The sequence below is a fragment of the Agelaius tricolor genome, unplaced genomic scaffold (assembly GCF_023055355.1).
Source record: "Agelaius tricolor isolate 1412-34295 unplaced genomic scaffold, bAgeTri1.0.p SCAF_6, whole genome shotgun sequence".
Classification (NCBI taxonomy): domain Eukaryota; kingdom Metazoa; phylum Chordata; class Aves; order Passeriformes; family Icteridae; genus Agelaius; species Agelaius tricolor.
Genome location: NW_027269266.1, coordinates 22,943,138 through 22,967,722, shown reverse-complemented (window position 1 = coordinate 22,967,722; position 24,585 = coordinate 22,943,138). Strand labels below are relative to the sequence as shown.

The 24,585-nt window shown below is 38.3% G+C and overlaps 1 protein-coding gene across 7 annotated transcripts in view; it reads right to left on the bottom strand.

Moving 5' to 3' along the window:
* PPP1R9A (protein phosphatase 1 regulatory subunit 9A) overlaps nt 1–24,585 on the bottom strand; it is a 131,514-nt gene that overhangs the window by 16,184 nt on the left and 90,745 nt on the right. For 4 of the 7 annotated variants that reach the window (XM_071429022.1, XM_071429024.1, XM_071429021.1 and 1 more), the window contains exons 7-13: nt 18,494–18,649; nt 13,040–13,093; nt 10,963–11,192; nt 9,503–9,599; nt 9,199–9,370; nt 4,868–5,025; nt 3,994–4,294 (exon numbers count right to left, since the gene is read on the bottom strand). In XM_071429022.1, the coding sequence (XP_071285123.1) occupies nt 3,994–4,294; nt 4,868–5,025; nt 9,199–9,370; nt 9,503–9,599; nt 10,963–11,192; nt 13,040–13,093; nt 18,494–18,649 (1,168 nt within the window). The remainder of the gene's footprint in view (nt 1–3,993; nt 4,295–4,867; nt 5,026–9,198; nt 9,371–9,502; nt 9,600–10,962; nt 11,193–13,039; nt 13,094–18,493; nt 18,650–24,585) is intronic. The other 3 variants (XM_071429028.1, XM_071429026.1, XM_071429025.1) reach the window with 2 other exon arrangements.

Sequence of the window (24,585 nt, the reverse complement as noted above, 5' to 3'; positions counted from 1 at the left end):
TGTGTGAGTACACAATTTCATTAGGGGAATTCTCATTTTTAGGAAGATGGTGTGAACAGGAATAAAAATAAATAATTTCGGAATTCAAAAATACACAAAAAATTTAATTGAAGAAAACCAAAAGTTAACATTGATTTAGTTTTAATGACTATGTAATAAATTGAATAAGATAAAGTATTAATAGGCAAACATTCCAGTAAACGCCTTTTTTAAACTCAGCAGTAGTTTGCTTATGTTTGTTTTTTACAGAATTCATTTGGTATGTATGCTTTACTTCCAAAATTACTCCTAAAATTCTTTTTCAACTTTGGAACCCAGGGTACCTTTTATGATGGGCATGCTAGGAAATAGTTAATCAGCTTAGCCAGAACATATTTGTTAAACTAATATGTAACCTAAAATCTAACCATTCTCAATTAAAAAACAAACAACAACCCTCCCCAAAACCTAAATGTAGCTTAGTTAATAAATCTGCCTTTAGGCATTTATCAATTTTTGATCTCTTCTGCCAATGCTATTAAATCCTAAAGAGGAAACAGGCTGCAGTATCTATAAAGCCAAAACAATGAACCTGAGTCTGGCAAACATCCTGTGAAATCTATACAGAAACTAAAAGAATACACACTACTGTGTGTTTAAAAATTCAGACACTGTGGCACTTAAACATAAAGAGTGTTCCCAAATACCCTAGAGGAAGCGAATGAAGGTCAGTCATTCATGTCACTTGTGGTTTGGTGGCTTTTTCAGTGTGACCTCAGACATACACAGCTTCTAACTGGAAGCACTGCTGGGTTTGTGGATTTCTCCTAGTGTTGCTGACTTAAATTAAACCCTCAAAATTAACCCCAAGCACCACAGCACTATCACAGGACAGTCAACTATGTGTACAGAACTTTGTGTGTTGCTTTGTAGATAGTATCTGCCCAAGTTTTCATTTGAGCAAACAATTTAATGTGCAATTAATTGGTTAAATCCTCTGAAAAGTAGGAAAATAAGCCTTTTGCAATACCCACACTAAAAGCCATACTATTGCCACCAACGCAAGTCTTTATGTTAAAAAAAATAAATTTCAAGAACAACTAACAAGCAACCTCATTCCAAAAAAGAAAACAAAAGAAAGGAATACAAAGAATGACAAAGGCAAGATGAAGTCTCTGAAGAAGAAATCCATTCCCCAAGGAGGCAGAGGAGAACTTTAGGCAATGCACACTCTGCATCAACCCTACACTGTGCACACTTCTTTCCTGTTTCCTCTAATAGTTTCTCTTTCACCTTTAATGCACACTTCTCATTTAACCACTGCCAAAATCGTCACAAGAATTAAAACTTGCAACATTTATTTTCACACTAGCTATTAACAGGAAAGTGGGACAAATGGCTTTCAGGGAAAGGGGTAGTGGGTTTTTTTGAAGAATTTCTTACTGAAAATTGAGAATTTATAAAGTACAGTGGTTTTGTATTGGGCAAATAATTAAAACATTTAGTAGATGGACGCTTTGCTGGTGTAGTAGGAAAAAAAAAAAAGCCTGGAGAGCTTAGCTGGAATACACAGCAGCTACTTGGAATGGCAAATTTCTGTTCCAGCTCTTATATCCCTATGATCCCCCTCCCACACAGCTGGGGCCAGCCAGGGCCCTTTTAATAATGATGATTTGCTGAGGAAAATATATGTGCTGGCTATGGGACATAGTGGAGCACGGATAGGTCCCAAAACCAGCTTCAGTGGCAGTGTGGATCTGAACCTACAGGGTCTGGCATGCAGGAATTACTCAGTGCTTGCACATGGCAGAGACCAAGCACCAGAGGCACAGGTGCCCTGCCTGGGCAGGGTGAGACTTTGGCCACCCTGCTCGGGTGCATCTTCCCTGGCTCAGAGTTCTTCAGAGAAGGTAAGGGAAAGCTGGTTTCTCAGAACAAATCACACAGAAGTTGTTTAATCCACCACCTCCAGCTGAGAGCTGCAGTAATGTGTGGCTGATGGATGTGGAAGGCCCTAGACCTCAGTCCCCTGCCCAGGGGCACACAGCACTTGCAGCAGCCTCACATCAGTGAGCACTGCCCACTGCTGTCACCTGGCAGCTGTATCAAAGGATGCTGCTGCTGCTGCTGCACAAACCAGGCAAAACTAAAGAAAGTCATCACATATACATGAAAAAGCTGTGGTTCTAAGCTCATCATTTTGCAATGCAACTAACCTCATGCCACTTCAGCCCTTCCCACAACACTGCAGGATCTTGTAAGAAAAAGAAGAAAACACAAATGTGAGCTTGCTAATGCTCACTTCTGCTATTGAGAGACTAACTTATGGCTGTGTGTGTCCACAGAGGTGCTCTCTTTCCATTTCTAAAAAATCCCTCCTGAACACATAAAACAAATGCAATGTCTTTTTTTATTTTCTGAGCTGTACAAGTTTAACAGCCAAATTAACAATCATTTAAAATAGCATTGCTGCAACACTTGTTGCCAAATAACTTGTTTCTTTTTTTAGTAGGACTTACTAAATATGATTTTTTTTCTACTTGAAATTATATTGCTCTGGTTAATTCTAATGTATTACTCAGAACCTAGACACACCCAAAAGCATTGGTTGTTTACTTAACAGTCACAATGAGGAAAGCATGACAGCAATATTTAGACAGAGATTGTTTGTCAAACCTAAAATGGAAAGTGTGACACAGTGGGTGGAATGCAATGCCCTATTCCTTCCACTACAAGGTTAGTTTCCACCAAATTTTTTATCAAAGAATTTTTCATACATCACTTGGAAGTGCAGGATTTAGGCCTTCCCTGACAAACCAATCACACATTCAAGATGAGTTTCTGAAGTCACAATCTTATGTTCACACCCTTATTTTTACTTGCAAAACTCAAATATTGAATTTAACTTGGAATCCTTAACAATTTAACCTAGTTACAGCTAGCAATTTCAGAACTCATGTAAAAATTCTTGCAATATATTAACCTCTCCTAAATTCAGTAAAGTTTCATAATGCTGTCTTTTATGAACCTGTGTGAAAGCCCGGTACAAAGATGAAGAAGAAATAGGGTTTAAATCAGTAGCAAGTCAGACATACAAACATATCTCTTCAATAAATTGTTTTTTTCAGTTAATTCAAGCAAGCCAAAGTCTGTTATAAACCTTTCTAGACCTAGTCCTGCAGACCTCACTTATGAACAATTTTTTTATTATGTGTTTTAACTTATGTGACAGTTTCAGAATGCAAGGTGCATTGCTAAGAATGCTGAAGTGATGTCAAATGTTAATTCTGAATTTGAAATGCACCTGAAAAGAACAGCTCAGTGTTCAGCAACATATTGTTAATTCTTATAATAAACTGGCATCTGAGACATACACCTGAACTACATATGACTGCACCCTGTTTTATCCACCTAAGAGGATAAAACAGAGTCAAGAGTCTGAATCAAATTAGTAACAATGAGGCCAATCTCTCCAAGAAATTACTTTATTTTTTTCTGTAAATGAAAAATCTCCACTAACCTCTCATTAAACCTCGACTTTGCTTCCTCTCAGCAATTAAAAACTACAATCTGCTGTTCTTGCTTTACACTCCTTTCCGCACCCTCCAAAAAAATCATCTAGCAGTGCCAAAACCACATTATTTGAGTAAGTACACTGTGTTAAGCATGTTTCTAATATGGAGGTGACCCAAGATCAAATAACATTGTTTTTTTTTTTAAAAAACCACAATACAACGTTTTCTTAAGGGCAAATTCCCCGTTTTTTTCAGTGAGTTCCAAGAAAGCCTGAAAAAAAGAAAGTAAGCAGTTCCCTATTCCATTTTAAACTTTATCCTTCTCTTATACCGTCATACAAGATTATTTTAAAAGTTTTTGGCTTCCAGGAAGGCAAAAGAAATTACAAGATGATCTTCTAGTTGCTAAGGTACTACTGCACAACAAAAGGCAATAAAGTAGATAGCTGTTAAGTGAGCAAAATAATGCATCAATTTATTGTAAAAGAAACAGTAATACCTTTATCCTGTAAAATATTCCTGCCAGCTGGGTGATGCAAAGGAGATGCTTCAGAGCTGTGCCCAGATTTTGAAGGAGAGGAAAGTGGAGTGTCTCCCCGAGCATATGGGGAAAGGACACCTCCTTTGTGGTGCTGTTCTTCTTCTTGGTTTTCAGTTAGGTTGTCAAGTGAGATTGCTGCACTGCTAGCCACGGGGGAGAGGGAGGAAGCACCAGAATCTGATGCTGGTGAGGATGCTCTCATGCATAAGGGCAGTGGTGATTTTGAAATGTGCATGGGACTACTGTAACTGTGTGATGGCTGTTGGTATAAGAGATTATAAAGCAGGTTATACCACTTAGTAAGCAAACAGAGCAAGATTTACTTTGAACATGCAATTCTTTTATTCATTATTTAGCTTTCTATTTGTACGAAATGCTGTAGCAGTTCAAGGCATTACCCTTTGATGCTGTTTATTGGTACAACACAGTGTTCTTTATTGGCATCTGCTTTCAGATGAAGTCAGAATAGGACAAAACAATGAGCAAATATTGAATCAATTGTGGTAACAAATTAATAAATAGAGAAATGCACAATTCAAGCTCCTTTCACCTCCTGCATAAATGAAAAGACCCGCTCTGCATTATAAAGCACATGTAAATCAAAAAGACCAGGATTCCAGTTAAAACACAACAGAACCAAAAAACCAGGTGTGCTGACTCAAAAGGAGACTGGACTTGCACATCACTCAAGTACATTCACAGCAGACTGGCCACAGAGAAATAAATACTGCCTGTGCTACAATGAAAAGATAAAGACAGAGGATGAACTGACCTACAGGGGCAACCTAGCACTCCCCAGGAAGCTGGAAAGAGAAGGTAGAGCCCTTCTCACCTTTCGCTCCAGGCTGTCCTCGCCATCAGTGGAGCTGATGCTGTCGTACAGCCGCGTTCTGGAAGGCCTCTGACGCTTATTCTTCACTGAGAGCTGAGCTCGAGTCTTCAGTGCCTTGGAGTCCAGTCTCTCTGTTTCTGGAACTGCTTCATTGAAATCTGTATGGAAATGTGATTTGAAACTGTTTAACAGAAGTATCTTTCATTACTTTTCCTAAGAAAAGGAATTGTACAAACAATTGCAAGCACATGCACTTTGCATAGAATCATAGAATAATTTAGGTTAGAAAATACACATTTTACTTGTACCTGTACTTTCGTAACTCCTATAGTACCCCCAGAAAAAGTTATTTGCATAAACAAGTTTATCTGTACAGATTCAGCAAGGGCATACAAAGAACCAACTGCAGATATTTAAGAATTCAATGAAGTATTCCCACTGTTACACAGATGACCACACAAAGCCAACTGTACCAGCCTCGAAAGTAGATCCACTGAGACTCCCTCAGAGGGAGTTACATGTGCTTGGCCTGCAGAGAGTTTTCCTCCACCAGGGCATAAACATCATTGTGTGATAAATGAAAACTGGAAAAGTATTTAATAGAAAAGAACAGAACAATGAAACCCTCTTACTTGCCTGGCTTCAAAGACACCTGATTCACGAATGTCTCGTGAGCAAAGTATACTGAACACTTCATATATGACTTGCCTCTACACCTAAAACTAACATAGCTGTACTTGTCTTAGCTGTCAACCATCTACTCAAATGAAATCTGAGTATTGCAGCAAATTTAACATTTTACAAAGCTGCAGTGACTAAGACTAAAAATATTTTAAAAGGTGCTTTTGTATTTTATACTAGAAAAATAATAGATTCTTATGGTTTAACAATTTTTTTTCAACCCTCACAGTAAAAACCAAACCATAATCCATTAGATAAATTTACTTTTCTATATACTGCATTCAGAATACACTAATTAATTAAAATCTGATTTTACAGATATTTTTGCTTTTCTTCAATGTGTTAAGAGTTAAATTTTATTTCACATGATACTCCAGAATAATTAGCATTGTCTGACTTGCAATGATGCTTCTGCCCTAAGTATCCACAGGAAAACTACACATGGTTATTATAGCTTGAACTGCTTGTATTTGTTCTTTGTACAGACTTCTGTACATCCCTTTGTTTCACTGCTGAAATGATGCAAACTATAAACACAGGACTGAAAATGGTATTTACAGAAGTGCTCATATGGGCCTTCTTAAAGCAGAAGACCATCCGGGCCTGGAGTTTCCTACTTCCTGCACCCCATCTTGCCCTGCTTTGTTGCAGTGGAACTGGGCTGCTGTCAGATGGTCTGTGCCCCAGCCACACGTGCTGCCACCCCCAGTCCCAGCTCCCTCTTCTGCAGAGAGTGGCTGGCCCTCACAGCTCCCAGCACAAACCCACAACCTCACATGATGCTGCGGTAATCTCCCAACCCACTGGGGTGTCTGGAACATCTCTCACATAAAAGTCATAACAGCTCTTATTTCACTCCCAGAGTCAATGTAATGAGACTTTCTTTCATCAGACGTTCAACCACTTGACTCCAATGTTCTTCCATCTGAACTATTTCAGTACCACTGTGAAGCAGGGAAGAGCTCGCCTGTACTCCCACTGTTTTTCCATTAGACAGGCGACAGAGTTTAAAATCTCCTTCTGTGAACTGACACATCCCTGGGTATCCAAAGACACCCAGAAACTAGAGACACAAAGTGCTTGAACAGGAACTTGCACAGAGATGTCAAAGTCTGAGACTGCCAAAGTTGGCCTCAGCACTGAACTGTTTAGATTTCAAACCACTGACTCCTGCCAGTAAACAGCCTGATTGTCTACTGCAGACACAGCTCATCATCACTGAATCAGGAGGCTACAATGCACTGCTGGGCTCTCAGAATAAACCATGTATTTGTAAAAGAAATGCAATCCATAGTCTAGTATTCCCTGGCAGAGCAAAGGAAGAATTATGTGGGCCATGGTAGTTTTGATTTTCTCTTTTTAACTTCCACTGATGTTACTGGCAGCCCCTGAAGCTCAGTGTGAGGTTATGTTACAGCCTGAGGAGTCTTGGCAGGATGCTGAGCACGGCCAGAGCACTGTGCGGCGTCAGGAACTGTAACACTCAAATGTTTGCAACCACCAGGCTGCATCCTCTGCTCCTTCCCAAGTCCCCAACCATGCAAGAATGTAATAAAACACCTCGGGTCACACTGAAACAAAAACATACTTGATACAATTTTAATTAAAACATTGTATCTTTACATACCCTAATTTTTTGATGGAAAACAGACCTGCAAACCTCTGGACAAAATTCTGGGATGTGGCTGTCCACGTGCAGTCCTACCCCAGGAACCTAATGCAGAGGCTTGATCAAGAAGCATGTGTTATGCTTGCCAAACATGAGCCAGAAAAGAGACTGGAGCACCTGTGTGAATGTCACAAAGGCAGTGTGCACAACCCACAGCACCACAGGGACTCTACTCACCTCCAGCTGTCCATCATGGACAACTCCCCTGCCCCTCACAGCTCCTCTGCAAACACCCATGGGTTGATGGCAAGTTCTTTTCTTAAAAGGTTTGAACAAGAGTGATACAGAGACACAGGCTCTTTGCAGAGCAAGTACCGCTATGTTAGAGTCTGATGCAGACCTCAGAAACTGACACAGAATTTACTGGAAAGGGTATATGGAAGTCAAAGAGTGCTGCAGCATTTTTAAAGATATACTTATTTATAAAAATGAAGTTTTCTCCCCCTTATTAAAACCACAAATGCAGCCTGGACTCTAAGGTCTAACTATGCAGCTTCTGCTTTCAAAAAATCATTGCCCATTACCAATTTTTCCTACCAAATAATTTGTGCTTGTATTCATGTGGTTAAACTTGGGCATTTAAATTCAGAGATCATCTAGTCTAACACTCAGAAATAATTAACGCTGGTAACATTTCTCCAGGAGGACATTTTTGGAATTAAAAAAGGCAGCTCTTGGAAAAATTTCATGCAAATGCATTGATTAAAACCCATAATTTTGAAGCACTGACATGCAGATTTTTAATACTCTACTAAGAACTTCCATCTTTTTAGAATGAATTTTAACATTTTTCTTTTTTTTTTTACATGTAGAAATTCTCAGATTTTAGCTCTTGAGCCATAGATGTGTGTTGACATTGTTGCAACAGTACACGTAAGTATTTTTCTGAGTCAAGTGAAGAAAACATAATTTCTTCTCCTGAAACAAACTACTAGAAGGATTTGTGTTAACAGCACTGCTAAGTATTAAATGTTTTATAACACTAACTGAGTCTCTATGGCAGAAATACAGCCTTTCTTGTCATCCTGGGTACTTTTCTGAACTTCAGAGATTTCATTAAAATTAACACTTGACAGAAAAAACAGGTCTGTGAAGATTTGTGGAAACCAACTGCACAAGGTCTGCATATCACTGAATACCATTCCAGCGGGACTGGCTCTTTTTTATACACATACCTTGTTAAAAATATAATTCATATTGATTTGTTTGTAAGGCAATATTGCCGGTGTCCACACTTGACATGACTGCTAAAATATCAATATTAATAAAACACCTCTGTGGTGGCTAGAAATTAATGTATTTCATAATGTATTTCTTTTTTTTCAACAGAGAAATAAATAATGTTACAGTTTCTAGGAATCCTGGGCTCCATCAAAAGCAGAGTGCGACCTTAAAGAAGGTGATTCTGCCCCTCTGCTCTCATGAAACCCCAGCTGGAGTGCTGCATCCAGCTCTGGGACTCCCAGCCTAAGAAGGACATGGAACTGCTGGATCAAGTCCAGAGGAAGATCATGATGTTGATAAGGGGACTGGAGCACCTCCCCATGAAGACAGGCTGAGGAAGTTGGGGATGTTCAGCCTGGAAAAGAGAAGGTTGTGCAGAGACCTCATAGCAACCTTCCAGCATCTGAAGGGGCACACAGGGAAGCCAGAGAGGGACTCCTTGTCAGGAACTGTAGTGACAGGACAAGGAGCAATGGTTCACACTGAGAGAAGGGACATTTAGGTTGGATATGTGGAAGGAATTCTTTACTGTGAGGGTGGTGACACACTGGAACAGGTTGCCCAGAGAAGCTGTGGCTGCCCCATCCATGGAAGTGTTCAAGGCCGGGTTGGAGGCAGCTTTGAGCAACCTGGTCTAGTGAAAGGTATCCCTACCCATGGCAGAGGAATTGGAACTAAATTATCTTTAAGGTACTTCCAACCCAAATAATTCTATAATTCTATGGTTCATAGGAGTTATGGTTTGGCTCAAACAAACCTTGACTTAAGCCATCCAGGCAGGTCACTTGCTTAGTATCTAGATTTTCCACTGGATCTCCTCTAGAAACTTCTCCAAAAGATGTCTGCCTTTCAAAAATGTTGTTGTTATTGTTAACCTGGCTTCCATTTTGCTTCATTAGCCTGAAAACTTCTGCTTCCAAGTCTTGTATCTGAAAGAAATTCAACACAGTATTACCAAAAATATTCACCCCAGTACACCCTCCCCATTAGAGATGTTGTTCTTCCAGAATATCACACAGAATTGTCTCATTCTTCAAATATAAAGAGGAAATGCTACTCACACGAGCTTGTAAGCCTTGAACCTCTACAAGGTGTGCTTTCTCCAAATCTTCTATTTTCTTGCGTTCAGCTTCCTGGCGTTTGATGAAGTCAAGTTCTCTTAGGGGAAAAAAAGAAGATGTATTTGCTGTCATCAAAGCAATCAGAGTGAAAAAAAAATGTTTGCTACTCATCAGAAAAATCTGTCCCTGCCAAATAATTTATTAGTCACTTAGTAAGAACTATGAAACTGCAATCAGGACAAAACCCTAAGCAATTAGGCTAAGGGAATATGCTAGGCAATAATATAAAAATGGCAAGAGCAACTTATCTGGAAAAAAAATCTCAGCTCTTACTAATAATCAAAATAGCTAAACTGGTTTCTTTTCCTAATCTGTCTTTACAACAAAACCAACATAGCTCAGTTTATGCTTTTCTATGTTGTAGGACATAGAGCAAAGTCTCTGTTTTACTAGAGTATGACTGTGCTCCTTTCACAGAATGGACAACCTGTAAGTTTGCAGGTACAAATTGAATTTTCTAAAGGAAATATGTCACGTCAGTTAAGGAGTCCGAAGTATTTAAAAACAACTGACTAGATCTTTTACTAATGTAAAGCAGAATGTCAATGGAAAGCCATCCAAACACATTCTTGTGATTTGCCCTATCTCTTTTTATTTTGAATATCAAAGAAATTTGTGACAGAAAACACACAGGATACAAACTAGTTTTGGAACAGTCATGAAATTCCAAAATAGGTAATGATATTTTGATACTCTAACCCCCTTTTTAATGGGACAGGATATTAATTTCTGCAATCCCAATTATCACGTGACATTGCTGCATGTCTTTGAGTTTTCCTCTTTAAATAAGTTTATTTCAGCAGAAAATGAAAAAAGCTGCTGCAAAAAAAAAAAATCTGGGGAATGGAAGCTGTTATAGAAATGTAAGATGTTATTATTCTTGCTAGCCACCAGGGAGAGGGGACCACATGAAACAGAGGGGGCCAGGAAATCATCAGTTAGCTCAACTCAGCTCAAACATTCTTGGCATCTACAAGAAGAAGAAAAATTAAATGTAAAATGCAACAAAACAATATTCCTTTTGATGTTACATTAGTACACAGCAGAAATGAATCCAGCTGATACAATACACATATAAGTTGCTGCAAACTTTGGTAATTAAGTGCTTTACTGTAATTACTCTTAGTTGTTTGCAATTACATTGAGCTATTTCCTAATTCTGAAACATACTAATCTGGAATATTACAGACTAAGTCTTTATTTAGGTACAGTATGACAACAGCTTGAATACTAGCATTTTTCCATAATAGAAAGTGTCCATGCTTTTCATGAATAAAAAAGTGGAAAACAGTGTTTACCTTACAGGTGTTTAACAGTGGGTTTCATATTTCAAAATATATCACATACATGTTTTCTAACTGGCCACTAAGTCATTTGCTGAGCCTGGTGTAGCTGCTTACTTTTGCTGAAAATCCTTGATTAATTTCTTTGCCTTGTTATATTTCTTCTCCAGAGCCTGATACTGGCTTTGCGTCTCCTTGAGGTGCTCATTCACTGTGTGACACAGGGTCTGTGCCTCAATCCAATAACTCTCTAATTTCATCATCCTTTCCTTATTCTCCTCAATGTTCTGCTGGAGTTGGGTCTTCTCCAATTCCCACCTCACCTTCTCTTTCTCAGCAGCCTGCAGCTGAACAAAGGAGTGGAGATGCAGTCCATGAAAAGCTGCAAAGTGCAGCCTAAGAGTTCAGGATTAATTCAAACAACACAAATAGAGAGAATCAGTAAATCAGTAACTACAATAGTAATATGCTGACAGTGGGAAGAGTGTTCCAGGACAAAGAAAACAGGCTGATACATGTATTATTCTTCCTCATAAAACCAAGCAGAGTTTTTGCTCAGTGTTCCAGTGCAGCCTCTGTGTTTCTCTGGGTTATACTAACCTTCTGACTGGCTGACATTTAAAATGTCAATAGTGGAGTACCCAGACAAACTGCAGGGTTAATCAGCCAGCACATGGGATGCATTTTGCTTTGTGCATGTGACTCAGGTGCTATAAGGCATTTACACACTTTCAGAAAATGATGACATTTCTTATTTTGGGAGGGGGGAATTTGATTTCCAGATTTTTTTTTTTGTTGTTGTTTTTTGTTTTAGTGTTCTCATTTGCTAACTGAAGCTACCTGCAGGTTTCAATGTTTGGTGCTGGATAAGGGTAGGGTTATACAGCATCTTGTGGGATTTAGTTCCTATAATTTAGTAAACAAAAAATGCCTTAACATCCCTGTTTATTTATCAAGAGTTCTTAATTTGCTCTAGGCAGTTCTGCTAGCATTATGGATGATACACACCAAAAAAATTAACTTGTTTGCAGTTTTATTAGTAATATACCTAAATGAGTCACATTTTCTTCAGCTCTATTGAAAAGATGAGGTAAAAAGGTCCAACACTAAAAGGCACATTAACCCTAATTTTGCAAATGGATATGCACAGAGGAATGTTTACACCCACACATTGATGCCATCAAGTCAATGGGCCTTGGCACAATCCCAAGGGATCGACTGTGTGGCTCCAATTGCTAGATTTGAACTGGAAAGCAGAGAAAGAAAAGATTTTTGACTTTCTGGACTGAGACAGGACAACAGAAATTGTCCTTGCAGAAAACAGTTGCACTCTGATTTTTTTTAACAGTAATTTATGCATATTTGATAAACACTATGCAAAATACAAAATAATAGTGAGTGCAAATGCTGCTGAAAAGAAATAATAATCTAAAATGTTTTCTTGAAGTACAATTTTCTCTTTTTTTATTTTTATTTCCTTTATAATAGACTCAAAGAGAAGGAAGTCATTATAATTCCTAGTATTGCTGAACTACTGAATAATCAGTTAGGTTCCCATAAAGGTTACCCCAGTACAAAAAAGAACCCAGTTCTTTTTTATTGCTATAGCAAATTTAATTTATTAACTAGCAGCTGATTGTGAGATAATATTTTCTTTTAAACTTATCCTATTTTCCTTCCTAGACTATCTTTTAAAGAGAGCTGCAACAATATGAAACAATACTTTTTCTTCTGTATATAAAAATAATTTCTAAGAAATTCCTTTAAACAAATTGGGTTTTTAAAAAATGTCAATATTGCAAAGTAGCGCAGGGATACTTTAACATCACTTGTAAATAAAAATCTACTAACTTCAACTTGAACATTCAATCCAACTATAATTTTAAAACCTGAAAAAATGCATCAGAAATTTAAAACTAGCAATCTGCCATTTAGTAATTATGATACCCCTTAAAACATATGTTTAACTGAAGCTACAAAAGTTGGCACTTTCTTTTAATAGCAGCACTTAAGATTTTTACTCGAAACTTGGAATAAAGAACATACACCAAGACAAGATTTAGCTGAGCCACTGTGCTTCTTAATCAGCCTTTAATAAGGATGGTGACTTCTCCACCCACATAAAGATACATCTTCAGATCTGATTTTGCATAAAGAAAAAAACATTATGCATTAACCATATATTGATTCTTACCTTTGTCTTCAGCTTCTGAATTTCAGCTTCTGTAACTGCATGTTTGATTTGCAACTAGAATTGAAAACATAAAATAAACAAGTGAAGTCATAGAGAGTACTCCGGTATTTTTAAAGCCTGTGCTGCAAGTTGAATACCTTATTACATAGCAGAAGGCCCCGAAGAGTGCTGCAGTGCAGTAGATTGTAAATTAAAATGTCTAGCTTGCAAAATGACTCAGTCTGTGCAACCTAATTAAAGATAGGATGCCGTCTAACCACTCATAATTTCAAATCAGAACATCCAATCTGTTTAGCAAAACCAAATGTCTTATGTTTAAAAAAATTAGATGTTATCCTGCTGGGCTTTGCTCTCCCCTGATGTGAATGTGAAATATATCCCAGTGCTGGAAGTCCCACTGCACTGATTAAAGCAGGCACATTACAAATAAGCAAACATGGAAAGAAGTGATTTAACGTCTCAAGAAGTCAGGAAAACCTTGAGGGAAGATTCCAAACATTTATTTCATGCAAGGAGAAAGGTAAACTGATGCTATCTTTCACCAATAGCTGGAGTTACTCTGCACAAGCCAGCTAATCTCAGTTGAGGGCAGTTACACAGGGAAACTGTAAATAACAGCAACAGCATTCAAGCAACAAAGCGATTGCAAGCAGATTAACAGCCCAGGCAGTGTGCTAAAGGTTGTAGTTACATCACCAAGCAGCAACAACAACAGGGCATCTGTACAGGGAAAGGGCTGGTGTGGAGGACCTGGCTCCCACCTGCACACCTGCTGTGGGATTTCTTCTGTTCTAACCCACATTAGTCTGTTCCTGTGGAGTGAACAGCCTACTACAGTCTACTACTCTGAGTGTATCAGGCAATGTCCTGAAACACCTTTAGTTTTACCATAAAGGTCTGCTATTCACAGGCTCCAGGAACACTCTGAAGTACAAACTGAACCACAGCTCCAACAGCATGACCCTAATCCAAATGGAAATGATCAGGCACATGTACCCAATACTGGCCTGCACCCCAATCCCTGCTGCTGTACTGTTTAAAGCAAGCAGCATGGACAAACTACTGACAGGCCCCAAAACCTCACACCGAGTCAGTGACTCGGGTATGTTGGGTATGGAGCTGAGGGCAAGGTCAAAAAGTGAATTACAGCCTGAGCCAGCACTGCACTGGAGATAAGGCATCGTCTATTATTTATGAATAGGAGGAATAGCTATGGAAAAGCATGTTTTACATGCAGGTTACTTTTTTTACAAGACAAACATGAGCTTTTGGGAATAGTTTATGTGAGCTAATATGAGGTCGTTGTACTGAACCAGAAGCTAACATCTCTAGTGAAGCAATGGCTACCTTCTTGAAGAACCAGCTGTTAGTAAGAAAATGTGCAAATTAATCAAAGGAGAAGTTCTTCTGGGAGAAGGGAATAATTTTCAAAGTAACTGGAGCTATCACTGAGCTGACCACTATAAGTATGTCTGAAAAATTCTAAGCCAATTTAGAAATTCCCTTTTCCTGAAGTCTCTTGAATGCCCCTTCTTGTGGCACAGGAAATGCACACTCTCAGATAGAGTTTGGTTTGCAAATCAGCCTCAAATTATCTACTGAATAAACCTAGTCCTTTAAGGTGGAGAATTCCTCAATTTATGCTGGACAGAATAAAGGAGACACCGATTCACCACTTAGGAATCTTCTTTCAAACATTCATTTCTTGGTCATGGTTTCCAGCAGCCACTGTAAGAACTTCTAATCCCCACAATCTGTTACTTATGCTCACTTTCTGACTTTGCACTGAAAAGTGGTACAACTCTTCCTGTGCTCAGTGAGAGCAGATGTAAGATTCCATGTGAAATGAACTGAACTGACTACAGCAGCTTGCAGAGACACAGGTAACCCTGGGATCACGGGGCTCCTGAGCAAGTGCCACAGGGGAGCAGGGCTACTGCTCCAGGATGGAGAGGTGCCAGTGCAGCTGGGAACAGGGCACTTGGCAGCCCTGGAGCTGGTCTAATGGCAAGAAGTTACCAGTGATGCTACTGCACCTAGTAGGCCAGGAAGCTGAGAAGGACATACACCTTTTTATCTACATATTAGAGGGCAAAAAGGAGATACTTCAATTAGCATTTGCAAGAGGTTACTTGCAATTTTTGAGCTCGGTCATTCCAATTTTCAGAGATTGAGAACTGGTTTTTCTACCCATTGCACTCCTGTTAATAGTGAAAAATTATTAAAGAACCATCTCAAAACATCATGGTGTTTATAAAATACCTAACCTTTGCTTAGTTCTGCTACACTGTCCTAGGATGAGATAAAATCAGGGGAATAATGGATGAGCTAGAGTTTTCCCCTTTTCAGACTTGATAATGGCATCAAAAAGCCAAGACTCAAAGCTTAGGCTACCTGCTGACAGTCTACTCCCATCTCTTTTGAAACACCACAAATCCATACAGAGCACTTAAAGAGCTTATTATTACATACAAATAAACTCCAAATTGTTGCATAAATGACAATCTGCTCAGGTACAGATGGTTTTTAACAGTTATTTTTGTGCTCTCTGTTATTAAGTCAAAAAAATGAATACTGAGTACCCAGTCAGATCATTGAATCAGTACATGGTACAGCAGATCCCACTGAGGCAGAAGAAAGAAGACACTTTTCTGCTTAACAGAAAAATGTGTAGCTTGATATCTGCTTTTTTTAAAACAAAGAACTAATTATGGTTGTAGAATAGATGAGAAATGCTAACACATTTATAGGTTAGACTAAAAAACAAGCAAGGTCAACTATTTGGCAAGAAAATCTGGACTCAATAGCTAAAAATTTTTAAGCAAGTTTACTAACAGGGGACCAGAAATCTTTATTCCATGTCCTATTTAATGCCAGACAAATTCTTGGCACATACTATTTTGAATTTTTTTTTTGGCTTTTAAGTCAATATAAAATTGTGAAGGCTTCACTTCAACAAAGACATTTTGAGTAATTTTGGCACATTTCCTATTCAAGTATGTCTTGAAAAGCTGATTAATTTTCTACAAAACAATGAAACTTGTTATAAAAGGTAACTTTTAGAGAGAAAATGGATTGAATTCATCAAGACTGCAAAAGGTAGAAGGAGATGAAAGTCTAGCAAATGTTAAAATGCCAGGAGTACACTGGGAAGGAAAGTACGCACTAGAATCCAATAATCACCATGACAATTTTTACGCAATCATTATATATTTTTGCATATAATGATCATCCATTCTTCATATATTTCATTAAAATATGGAATAATGAATTCTTACATAAATGTCCCTTCTCCCCACAGATCTTGTCTCTCTTCAATCATCACAGCTAAAATAAAGTTTCTAGCTTTTTTCTCTCAAAGCAGTTAAGAAAAATCTGTTTTATTTTTCCTGCTTTACAGCCAGGAAAACAAGACTTTCAAAACTTCCGTGATTCTCCCAGGAATGCCCATCTCTCTTCTCACTTTCATTCCAAAAGCAAAGCATTTTTAATAAGAGTGCTCTCAGAGTATGGGAACATGATTTGTGTTGCAAAGACTGAATTCAACTAATTAGGTCAAACTATTATGCTTAAAGATTATGTCCTACCCATTTGCCTAATACTTTCATTAATCTCTGGAGTAAGAACAAGAAAGAACAGTTATTCTTTAAATACAATTCCAGAAAACACTGTGTGGGCTTGTGCACTGTGATCATGAACAAGTCCTCCAGTGTTGAAAGAATTCAGGGCAAATACCAAGAAAAATACATGCACTCACTCGGCATCAGCCAACAAAACGCAGCTGTGTACTCTTAAAGACAATCCGTGAAACAAAAGTGGTGTGCTCAGAACAGCACAACTGCGTGGGCTGCTGAAAGAGCCCACTCTGAGGCAGGAGCATTTCATGGTTTCTTCTCAGGCTCTCATCTGCACTTACACTCAAGGATCCCAAAGTACCTTCATCTGGGCTCTAAAACAGCGTTTTAAGGCCATTACAGAAGATAGGTCTGCAAATAACTTCAAATCACTCTGGACAAGCTCCAGTATGGTGATAGCCTCAGCTTATGGAAACTGTATTCAAGCACAGATTTAAAGGTACTTTATTCAAAGGTGAGTTTCTTGCCCATCACTGCATCTGTGTTTTGCACAGCCTTGGAAAACTCACTGGCACACGGAGAATGGTAGCATCTTCCCACCACTTTGATACTTTATTCTGTGTATGATGCAAAGTACTAGAAAATGAAATAAAATGTTCTGCTAATTTGTGTAAGAGCATGAAACTCAAAATATGGAGTGAGAAAATCATAATTTAAGTAATGTAAAAAACTTTCAGGGGCCATCAGTGAATAACAGTAGGCACCCAATGGCTGAGAGGGCTATCAGCTGGAAATGACTGGCTGTTCATTGACTGATCACTTGCCACACATGACTCTCACTAGAGGGTAGTAAAAATATATTTACACAAGATTAAATATCTGGTTTGAATGAAGGCAAAAGGGTAAGTGGAGAAGGATAAAAAAGGAGTCCTGGTTTTTTAATATTCCTATCTGGTCCCAGGTTCTGCTGCTTAAATCTCCTATGAGGTTCTGGCTACTTTCAACCCTCCCATCTTCCTGTGCTTAAAAAAAAAAAAAAAAAAAAGTTCTTTACTGCCATCACTCAGCCCATTACTGTAAGCTCAGGTATATCCATTGTTTCATATCTTTATTTGCATGAGAATTCAGGAAAGCCTAAAAAGAAGCCAAATCAAAAGCACACAGCCTAAAATACAGAAGAAATGTCCCTTCATACTTTGGTATGTGGAATTATATTAATTCAAGGACCACAATGAACACCACTGTTAGTACAGGTGGATGCTATACCCCCTAACCATAAACTTGGCATGGTTTTGGTAAAACTTTGGTAAAATACTATCTTGAAGTATGGCTGCTTCCCCAATAGAGCATCTTTCTAAACACATGGCCAAACACATGACATGGCTGTACACTGATGAGTTACTGTGGAATGGCATAGGATGAGTTTCACACGTCTCTCTCCACTGAAATTTAACATTTGTTGTTTGGTTTTCCCAATCACCTTTTATTGGAATCTTAAAAAAACAAAGCAAAACAAAGCAAACCAAGCCAAAATAAAAAAGCCAACCCCAAACCCCAGCACCCTGCTGGTGATGAATTAGCTTGCACTTTGTCTATGTGGTCAAACTAAGTGCTGAGGCAGAGTAACTTCTGTATTGAAAAGTTAATTTATAAACTGCCCTCATCAATACAACAGTCACTTGAAAGCTGATGCCAAAATATCTCCAAAGGCCATTTCTACTTCTTTCAAGCAGAAATTTTTGAGTCATTTCAAAATGTACTAAACAGACAAAAAGCTAAAAACCACTCCAGTTTTCAAGAGAAAAAACCCAAGCACTGAGATAACTAGAAATCTGATTCAGTGATGTATTTCAGGAGTATTTTCTGATGTATAACTTACTTCTTTGAATTTGTGAGCAAGTTTGCTGGTGTCCACATCACTGGGGGAGAACATGTCATCATTTTCAGGGAGATCGAACACTTCAATGGCCATGTCACCTCCTGGAAGGACAGGTCCCATGTCTTCATCTTCTTCATCTGTGGCATATTCCCCTGTCTTAATTTTATAGCATTTAAGAAATTCCAGTTATCCTCTTATTATGCAGAGACTATTCAAAGAGTAACTAAGATACTGTGCAATCACAGCATTCTGCATACAAAAAAGGTTTTCTTTGTCTTTAGCTATAACCCCAGTACTGATGAATTCTACCAGACAAAATGTAACTCCACAGCAGTATTTCAGTATATTAAGTGAGAAGAGAACACAGTGTCTTAAGCACTAATAACTCAGTTCTCAAGCATTACTGGCTCTGTATTTTGATAGTTTAATCCTTTTCCAAGTGAGACCTCTTTTCCATTGAAAGAACTCTCCAAATTTATTTCAGATTTAACAATGAATCTTTTCCAAACAGAAAAAAAAAAAAACCAGAATACAACCAACAGGATCTTGATTAGTTATTAGTAAAGTCATCTGGATGAAGTAATTCTCCAGTGATATTCCATGTTGAATTTGAAAATTCATTGGTCTGTTCTTTATAAACAAATTAACGATAGAAAAGTCACACCCACGCAGAAAGACAAGAGTAGGAAAAAGAAACCAAGTGTCAGAGACAAGTTCAGAGTCTGAAGCCAGAGTTTACTCAATTTTCACCCTGAATAAGGAGCTGCTTTCAACTAGTTTGGAACAATAAATGTGGCTGTTTCTTGTGCAAGTAAACCATGAGGTGCAAACAACTTGCTGACAAAATAGAATTTTGAAAAATCCTAAGCTGCAGTCAGTACCTCAAAAACAAACAAAATAAAACAAAACAACAATATTGAAAAGAAAAGGTTGAAATATTGAGCCCCAAGCTGCCTACTCAGTCTTTTGCACACATGCCTGTGCTCATCTCTCCCCGGCCCTAAGGTGAATGGTACCACCTTGCTCCTGCAGGGCTCCCCCTGGAAGCTGGAGTACAGCATGCATGGATCACAAACAGCCTGCTGACTTGCAGATGACTGTGCAAACACATTATAAAGCAAACACTTCCCTCAGGACCACATCTGGATTTATAAGGATTGGGACTAAATAAATACATGGAAAAGGAAGGGCGGGGGGACCAGAGCAGTCTTTTTCATGTTTCTACAGTAACACCACCAAAATTTTGACAAAACTATTCAAAGTTTTCCTTCATGAGCTTTCAGTTTCTGAGATGAAGAAACATAATACAATTATCAGAAGTATATTCCCCATAGTGATAAAATTATCTATTAGTGTAATTTTTTGACAAAAGGACTTTCCAAAACAAGAGGTAAGAACTCAGAGGTTTGAACAACAGTTCAAACCTTCCTACCTTAATTCAGTTTCTCAGCTGTTGTTTAGGCTTATGTGAAACTCTCTAAGCTAAAAATTAGTGCATGCAAGATGTTGACTCTAGGTGGACAGGACACACAGAATCATAGAATGGTTTGGGTTAAAAGGAACCTTTAAAGATCATGAAAAACCTACATTCCTCTTTTTTTTAAACCACTGAAGTTTTAAAAAACAAAACCAAAACACATAGAAAGCATAAAACAGTTTAGTAAAATTTTATGATGTTGAAAGAACTACTAAAAAGAAAGTCAGTCACCAACATGCACATCAATACTTTAAAATAGTCAATGTAAAGCAAGGTACTTTTTTGGCGAGTTATTGCTGCCCCTCTAAATAGTAACATATTCTCCAATGAAATAAACAGTAACCATTTGTTTTATATACTTCATGCCTACTAAGCATATATGCCTAAGAATCTCAATAGTCTTCTATTAAAAAAAAGCTAACAGCTGGTTTTACTTCTTCTTTCCTTATTTAAGAGAAGTAAAGAATACATAGTCCATCTCACTGGAGTTTTCAGGCATGTAAGCACTATACCTAAACAAAACAACACCTGAAATTGTCATTCTGTATGTCTGGATCTTATGCACAGACACAAAAAACCTTCTGTTACACTACACCTGTGGTAACTTCTTTATTATTTAGTTTCTATTTTATTGTCCCTGGCTATGTGCAGTAGCTGTCTAAACTGAAAATCTGGCTGCTAACTCTCCTGACTCTTTCCTGTAATGTAATGCAACCTTCACACACCCTCAGGGCAACCACAAGCAGGAAGACTAACTCTTAAAATCACACTGAGATTTCACAGAAATTAATTTTTGTGGGGAAAAAATACTAACAGTCCATGTACTTTCCATTTTGCAGTCATTATCCCTGAAACAAATAAGGTAATTCACAACTGTAATTGCTGCATTAAAAAAAATCCTGGTGGGTCCGTCAGCAGTGGCAAGGAAATCTCTGAAGCATGCAAAGTGGAGGCAGAAACAGGATCATTAACCAGTAAACTCATGCCCTGCTTATGTAAAGCAAAACAGACCTGGCTCAGCTGCATGTGCATTTTAAAGAAATACATTAATACAAAATCCCAATTACATTTACCAATTTTGGCAAAGGAATAAAACAGATGAATTTAGTTAAAGCTGATTTCTCCAATGACTTAAGCTAAGAAGAAGTACTGAATGCAAAAAGAAAAATGAACACACATGAAGGAGTAAATTATTGGGGAAAAAATCAAGAGCAGACAATATTCTACCGGCCTCAGGAGCCAGAGTGTTTGAAGAGGAACATCAGGCAGCTACAAATGAACACAAAGGAAAATCTTGCTTCAAGTTGTACATAATGAGTGTCAATGAGCACAGTCATTTTTGCTTCATTTAATGAAAAAAGTAGCTGTCAAAGCAAAACACAGCTCAAGTAAACAAGACACCAGGACGACAAGAACACATTACAGAACACAGAAATAAATGGGGCTTTAGCTTTTGTCTTCAAAATAAAGGGATTTCATATTACAGTCACATGAAAAACAAATTACAGGTTCAAAAGAACCAATGTGTACATTGAGGAAATATACATCATAAACTACATGAAACATACTTTCCCTGAAAGAATTCTCTGCTGACTTTTGTTGCACATGAAACTATGAGACAGTAGTTGTTCACACACTGTGCCACTTATAAAATAGTGAATGTGAAATTCACTATTTTAGAAGGAGCAATAAGGCACAGAAAAAAAGTTGTCTTACTTCAAATAAAAAGCCCTGTGAGGTAAGAGTTGTCATTGTAACTCCCTGAGGTTCCCTGCAATACATTTTGTTTCCTTATCCAGCAATAGCACTAATATTTTAAACTCCATAGCCAATGAAAACTTACATGCTCTTAAAGGAAAATCTTGGACCCTTCATTCTGTGTTGGTGAGCAGAATTCATCCATGTACAAGCCCTGTTTCTCACTTCAGTAGCACTTAGGGCTAAGCTTGTCCCATCCAAAGCAATAGCTTCTGATATTAGCCATTCCATTTTGCCATATGCAATCACAGCTAATAGCATGAAATTATCAACATGAGCTGCAATTTTCCACTTCTAAAGGGAAAATGTGTTACTCGCATTGTTTAACTGCCTTAACAGTAAATGTCTGAAATGTGCCTAACACTCCCAACCATAAAGAAGGAGCTGCAGCACCAGCCAGGATAATGCAGACAGACCTTCCCCAAATCACCATAACAAAGGCTGCATCAAGCTACACCTTTTGTTCCTGCTGAAACTCTCCCACAATCAGGGAACACCATTTGAGGCACTGTAAAAATAACTCAAGCCCATCTCTTCATCTGATTTTTTCTTTGATGGCTTATATTTAATTTTTTCAAAAGAGTGAAGAAAACCACAATGGTATAGTATTAATCATTGCTTTTACAGGAATGCATCATATTAATGATGTTGGAAAAAATGTACTCTCTGAGAGATTTGGTTAAAAAAATGTACTCTTTGGGTGTTAAGAGATTCAAGTGCATTGCCACTTTTTATTTTTTTTTGCATGTGTCAAGATTTTCTTCAATGGTTTTAAATGTTGCTTTGCTCTCAGCATGTCCTAATGAATGAGAATTTAAAATGAACAAAATATTAGTTTGACTATTAGTGATATTATAAAACATCAGTTGCATTAAACTACTTGTCTGTGGCCACAGAGTGAACAGAATCCTGCAATATATTATTCATTTCACATTTTGCATCACCCCATGCAGCCTTCTGGGGAACAGGTCATCTGCTTTATCTGACTTTTGTCATTTGCTGTAGAACATGAAGAAGATAATACCAAGTCCAAATCACAATTCCAAGAAATGTCAGAATTTGACTCATATGCACAGAACACTATGTTAACACAGGGAATTCAAAAGGTTTCAGTCAAGGATACAGATTCAGGTCATACTTAGCCCACTAAGTAGGAAATACAAGGACAGTGCCTACTTCAAAGCCTTCGAGTTTTATTTTCTGACAGAATGCTACAAATTAAAAGGATGTGGGATTTTAGGAAGCTAGACAAAGTGGTGATGGGCAAACGCTGTAGCAGGATATCTAGAGGCAACATACTCTCCCAGCTTTACTGTGATTAGCACAGACTCACTAGGAAATGCCAGTGCTGCCTATTGTATGTAACACTTGAGAAATACTTGATACTACTGGCTCAAGTGCTTGGCTTGTGGGAGCTTAACTACAAATTGTGAGCTGATGCACACTTATCCTGCTGGTCTTTGCATAGACTCCACTGTGAACATCCATTTTATTTTCATGTTCATCAGTTCTGCACAAGGACTTTATGCAAAACTTAAATGAAGGAGCATCTGAAAGCATCCTGCAACCCTGTGGGACCTGCAGCCCATGGTAACAGCAGATTCTGAAATGCAGCGATGCAGGGCATTTATATAGTAAATGATGAGTTTTCAGTATTAGTTACACAATAAATGATTTGCATTTTAGAAACACTATGTATCAGTGTAAATCTTCCTCAACAAACAGATGTCAGGCAACATTCCTGCAAGGCAATGGAATGAGAAGGTAGTAGGCTAACATTGCATCTCTAAATTTAGTATCCAACTCAAGTCCACTGCCCACTAGCTGGCAGAAACCAAAACTGTCTCAGAATACTGCTTTTTAAAATAACTTGGATCCTTCTAAAATACCTACGGACTCCTTGGGCTATGAAGACTTTCAGAAGCTCCAAAAGAGAGGAAATCCAGCCAACTGGTGACACAGCAAGCTAAAGTATCAGAACGTGCACACGCCTGGCACACATTCTCTTCCTGTGGTTTAACCACCTCTAACAAACACAAGTCATGTGCCACGACTGCAGGACTCAAACAAGATCACTGACTTCCTGCTCTGGAAAACTTAAAATGTTACTGCTGTCCTTGTAGTAGTCTCTGAGCCTCAGAATTTGGCAGTCTCAAGATCATTTTCTTGTTTATTTATGCAGCTCTGTACCTGGAGATCCATGGTACCATACTTTAAATGGTGTAGGAAAATGAACAGGATGGCTTGACAGCTCTGAGACTGAGCAACCTGTGTAATTCTGTGCTGCCTCAATGCCAAACTCCTCACACTGGCAATCCAAATACTCCTCAAGTTCAAGCAGTCAGAGTCACTATTCCCTCTGATGAAAAAGACTCAAAAGGGTAGTAGTGGTTTTTGTACACTTATAGATATTCATTCAGCCAGTGCAAAATGAGATTTTGCACTTGCCCAAAAGGTGCTCTGCTTACCAGAGCCAAAGAATGCAGGGCTGGTGGTGGTGTCTGGCAGCAACATAAACCCAGCCAGACTTGTCCACACAGAGCAAGGTATGCTCAAAGAAGTAATGCTCATATTTGACAGTAAATGGAGCAGAAGTCCTTGTGGTGACCAAAAATATCTTTGAACTGTGGCTAATGTGCATTAGATCACCGTTTACATTGTGCCAGTTGTCTGGGAATGGTGCAAGCTATGTGAGTAGACCTGGATAGCATAGTCAAGTGGCTAAAAAATAGTAATATTCAGATTACTGCAGGTATTCAATAAAATCTATTTCTGGTAAGTCTCGTAATTAAGAAAGGGAACATGCTACACTGCAGACCTTAGTAACTAAACCCCAGCATTTATTCTGAAAATGTTT